This window comes from Sceloporus occidentalis, unplaced genomic scaffold (assembly GCF_023333645.1).
Source record: "Sceloporus occidentalis isolate IW3139 unplaced genomic scaffold, rSceOcc1.0.p SCAF_55, whole genome shotgun sequence".
NCBI classification, from domain to species: Eukaryota; Metazoa; Chordata; class Lepidosauria; order Squamata; family Phrynosomatidae; genus Sceloporus; species Sceloporus occidentalis.
In genome coordinates this window covers 5,402,234-5,407,181 of record NW_028317035.1, presented here as the reverse complement: position 1 = coordinate 5,407,181, position 4,948 = coordinate 5,402,234, and the positions used below count along the sequence as shown (strand labels likewise).

Below are 4,948 nucleotides of genomic sequence, written 5' to 3'. Positions count from 1 at the left end.
TATACACAGTGGGTTTCTAATACATGCATAGTGCTTATTACTCTATAACTATACCGGTGGCTAGTGCCCGAGCTGCAGCACGCGATATAAATGATGAGCTATTAAGTATTAGCCCACTTTGAAGTCATGCTCTTTATAGACTATAACTAGTTTTATTAAATGTAAAGCTAGGGAGGCAGCAATTCCCATTTAAACAGAAATAACATCGTGGGCTACAGCGAGTGGTGTAGTCACCATGGTTACATACACACTACAGCGCCAATAGCTCCTCCTTCCACAACAATTCCGCTTTAGGCCTAATATGTGATGTGATTAAGAAACTATTCTGTTATCAATAAAATTGACAAAACAAAAAAGAAACTTCGCACTCCCGGCAGAGCGCAATCAGACTGTGCCAAATATTAACGTGTTTAAGTCTCGCCAGCGGCGTATGGAGCTAACGCGCCATGTTGGATACTGGACAGCCAGGTTATACACCAAGGAAACATTTATCCGTTTTGGGTTTGTTTTTTTTTTGTTTTTTACACAAAAGCTCTGAAGCCAGGATGTTTTATTCTGCTTCATATCTTGTATACACACTAGTAGAATTCCTCTAATAAATAACATATTGGGTATCCGAGAAAGGCTCGCACGACGTACGAATAGAAAGAAGGGTGCAGTATGTGATTAGATTATTGCACGTAATGGGCGGAAATGATAACACCTGCCCGAATCCAATATGGCTGAGGTGGATGCTACGTCCAGTCTTCTAAATGCACGCGCATGCTCGCAGAAACGCCCGCCCCTTTCCTGCTTTCAGGGTGCGCTCCTCCTGCATTACTTCGGTCACTTCGCCGCCGACATGTCCGCCAGTAGTCTTCTAGAGCCGGTATTTGAAGTTCTGTCGCACTCCGCTATATAGCGCTCCTTCGCTGCGCTCGCCTTTTCATCCATACATATTCTCAGTTTTTTTATTTGTTATGTTGCGGTCTGTCTCCTTTGTACTCTCTCATTGCAATATTTTTATCCTTCCTTCCTCCAATCATTAGCCCTAGTCTTCTCCCTTTTCATTGGGTCAGCCTTTCCATCTGTACTCCTATATGTTTTCCCCTATATGATCACAGGCTCCTCCTTTTACAGTTCAGATCCTTGCACCCTTGTCTCCCTCCCTCTCCTGTTGGCACTCATTTTTACCCACATTGCGCAGCATTTCACCCCTGCTCTGAGGCCTTCATGCCTAACCCCTTGGCATGCTTACCACCTTCCCTTATCCCCAACTCCTCCTCAACTAACCCGGCACACAGCTCCCATTTTCTATCCTTGTGTCCTTCCTCTTCTTGTCCTGTAAGCATCACTTCTCCTTTGGCCATGTTTTCCTGTGCCCTGGCACCACCTTAAAATGCCCTATTGATCTGGTGCCCATCATCCTGTTATACGCTTGTACGGCTGCCCTCCTCTGCACCATCTGTGTTTCTTGAGTCTCTTCTTCATCCTCATTCTTTTACATGCATTCCCTATTTTAATTGTGTTTTCTATGTTGCTTCCCATCAGATTGCATGTGTTTAAAAGCGTTCTCTGATCACACCGCTTGAGATATATATATATATATATATATATTATTGAAACCCCCTATGATGAAATCTTTAAGAATCGAAGGCCACCGCTTTTTTTTTTTTTTGTGTGTGTGATTACCTCTAATGCATACAGTTGTGTTGGTCTTGAGCCTTCACCTCTTGCCTGAAATATGCCTTTCGAAGTATAGTCATTAAGCGTGCATGTTAGAAAATTTTAATTTCACTTGCTTTTCTGCACTACATGTGGCACTGCTTATTCATTTCATTTGCACTACTACTCACTTTTCCATACTGCAACACTTTTTTCTCAATCCAGTGTTCCTTGTCGTCAAGGGTTTAGCCTAATTTAGCAGAACTCAAATTTATAGTTCCATCTCAGGCTAAAGTTAACAGTGATCAAGAAATCCATTTTTTTTCAACACTGTTGTGCTCTTGTCAACTGGTAATGGCTCTTCCACCTCTTCAAAACCCTCAATTTCCTGGGTTCATGTCGTATACAGCTATCAAATGTGTGTCTATCCCATTTAAGGCCCCTGAGTACCTTATATTCCTTTATCCACTTCCATCCATAGCTTCCCACATCAAGAGCATTATCCTCCCTTACCTATTACTGTGCATTCAATACTCTATACCTGCCGTCGTCGTTGACTCCTTCTCGCTCTTTCAATATATTGTCTACCTGTTAGTCTTTTGAGAATATTGATCCCATATAGTATGTTCAAGAAGGACCAGTATGGAGAAATATTTATGGGCTGTACTAAGTACTCTGTTTGGACCACGCATTTTTCCCTTGCCAGCTTTTTCCTTTGTCTTGTTTATTCCATGGAACTCTACTAGCCCAAGTTTTTCATCTGTAAATCATATTTCCCATCGCACTGCCCCTGTTCTCTATCTTTTCCCAACACCCTTTAGCGGTCTTTCTATGCGTACGTATTTCAGATCTTACTCCTATGTCTCTTGTTTTTCAGAGACCTAAAGGCCAAGGAAACAAAGGTAAGTGGCGGCAAGAAATGGCAACAGGGTGGGTAATGTTTAAAGATGGGGTGTTTTAGGGGAAGTAATGCCCGTTTTTCTTTTTTGAACTGCTTCCCTAGGTGTTTTGCGCATTGCTCAGCATTGTATATTGACACCAAGTGTAGATCAACCCCTTAATGACAAAGCCCGTACATGTACGGGCTTAAAATGCATTGTTTTCAATGGGTTTAGGGACCGCCCATTGTCCTTAAGGGGTTAATAAGGAGGTTATTAGTGGGAGAAGCAAAAATGGAAATGCAAGAAATATGCAATGGTCTGTCTTATGATCACAACTTACTGAAATCTCTCTTTAGTGCAAAATGGATCTGTCCATCATAAAGATGGTTTGAACGATGATGAGTTTGAGCCCTATCTGCACACACAGGAACGACAGGTAATATTCTACTCACCAACACTCAATACTTAAACATTGTAAGTTCCCGTTGTGCTTGTGTTCTATGGTCCACTCTGTAATACAAGGCAGCTTTTGGATTGTTTTGAAATTCAGTGTGTACAGTGCATCCGTTATCTAAAAACAATCGTTCAACCCTCTAGAAAGAGCAAAGGGTGTATTAATGCTTATAATAGTTGATTTTTCGCAGTCACTTTTACCTGCTTTGGTAAAATGGTGATGCAAGTTTGTTCATTTGATGGGTCCAGTTTGATAATAAAAGTATATTAAAATTATTTTATCTAGCTTCTGTCTAATATATATTTTATTTGTTTTTCCCCCCATCTTCGTTCTACTGAAGAACAATGGTTACACCGCGCTGTCAGATTCATATCTTCCAAGCTACTACAGTCCATCTATTGGTTTCTCCTACTCCCTGAGTGAGGCAGCTTGGTCAACTGGAGGTGATCCCCCACCAACTGTGCCATATGTGGCCTCTTATGGTCAGTTAAGCAATGCGGAGCCACATTATCTTCCAGATCCAATGTTTGGTCCTATGGGTAGCTCTCCTTTCCTTGGACACCCTGGCTTTAATTTCTTTCCAAGTGGTATGGACTTTTCAGCCTGGGGCAGCGGAGGGGGCTCTCCTGGAGCATCTGCCCCCAGCTCAGGCTATGGTGGCAGTTACACTTATGCACCAAGTACATTGGGAGGGGCTGTCTTGGATGGGCAGACCAGTTTCAATGGTGGCAAAGCCGTGGGAAGCCTAGAACAGAGCATGGGGGCGCTGAAACTGGGAGAAAGTGGTTTGAAAACACCAGTTGGCGGTCTGCCCCCTGCCACTATCGTTCCTCCTAAACAGGCCTCCTGGGCTGACATTGCCAGCAAACCAGCAAAGCAAAACCTTGCAAAGATGCTGCCTCCACAGCCCATCAAGCAAAATATGGAGATTGGAACTTGGGAGAACAAGACACAGCCTTCTGCCATTTGTTCACTTCCATCACCCCCAGTCATACAGCAGTCTACTGGTTGCATACCCTCTGCCTCTCATCCTCCTACACGCTGGTCAGCACCACGTAACAGAGGCACAGAGCAGACCAATGCTCCAGCTTCCTCTCCTGATCCGCATCCTGTCTTGGAAAAGTTGCGTTCTGTTAACAACTACAATCCCAAGGATTTTGACTGTAGTCCTAAACATGGGAGAGTATTTATTGTCAAGAGCTATTCAGAGGACGATATCCACCGTTCCATCAAATATAACATCTGGTGCTCCACAGAACATGGTAACAAGCGTCTGGATGCAGCTTATCGCTCGCTTAATGGCAAGGGGCCGGTCTATTTGCTCTTCAGTGTTAATGGCAGTGGTCATTTCTGCGGGGTAGCAGAAATGCGCTCGGCTGTGGACTATAACACCTGTGCTGGTGTGTGGTCACAGGACAAGTGGAAAGGCCGATTTGATGTGCGCTGGCTGTTTGTCAAGGACGTGCCCAACGGGCAGCTACGCCACATCCGACTAGAAAACAACGAGAACAAGCCAGTCACCAATTCACGAGACACACAAGAAGTCCCTCTGGAAAAGGCACGTCAGGTGCTTCGTATTATTGCCAGCTATAAACACACCACTTCAATCTTTGATGACTTCTCGCACTATGAGAAGAGACAAGAGGAAGAGGAAAGTGTTAAAAAGGTATGATTTTATTGGCCTAAAGATGGCAATTCTTAAAGCAGACATTTCCCCTGGATATGTCCATCAGTCTCATCAACATGAAACATGTAATATAGGTTTAATGCCCTAGTATGGGCAGTTATTATAGATAGTGTACAGTTCTTATACTATTATATCTACAACATATCTAATGACAAAAGCCGGTTTAAAAAAGTGACCACTTCAACATTTCTGATTCTACCATGTACCTGGCTACAGATATTTTAATATACAGAAATCAAGACATGAGATGTGCTTCTTGTTTTTTTGCTCTGTTAATGTAAA

At 43.1% G+C, this 4,948-nt stretch overlaps 1 protein-coding gene across 1 annotated transcript; it reads left to right on the top strand.

Moving 5' to 3' along the window:
• Positions 1-841: 841 nt before the first annotated feature.
• On the top strand, positions 842-4,651 carry LOC149287976 (YTH domain-containing family protein 2-like). The gene is made up of 4 exons (XM_089492322.1): positions 842-868; positions 2,522-2,546; positions 2,882-2,961; positions 3,320-4,651. The coding sequence occupies exons 1-4, from the start codon at positions 842-844 to the stop codon at positions 4,649-4,651; spliced, it is 1,464 nt and encodes a 487-aa protein (XP_089348448.1).
• Positions 4,652-4,948: the final 297 nt, after the last annotated feature.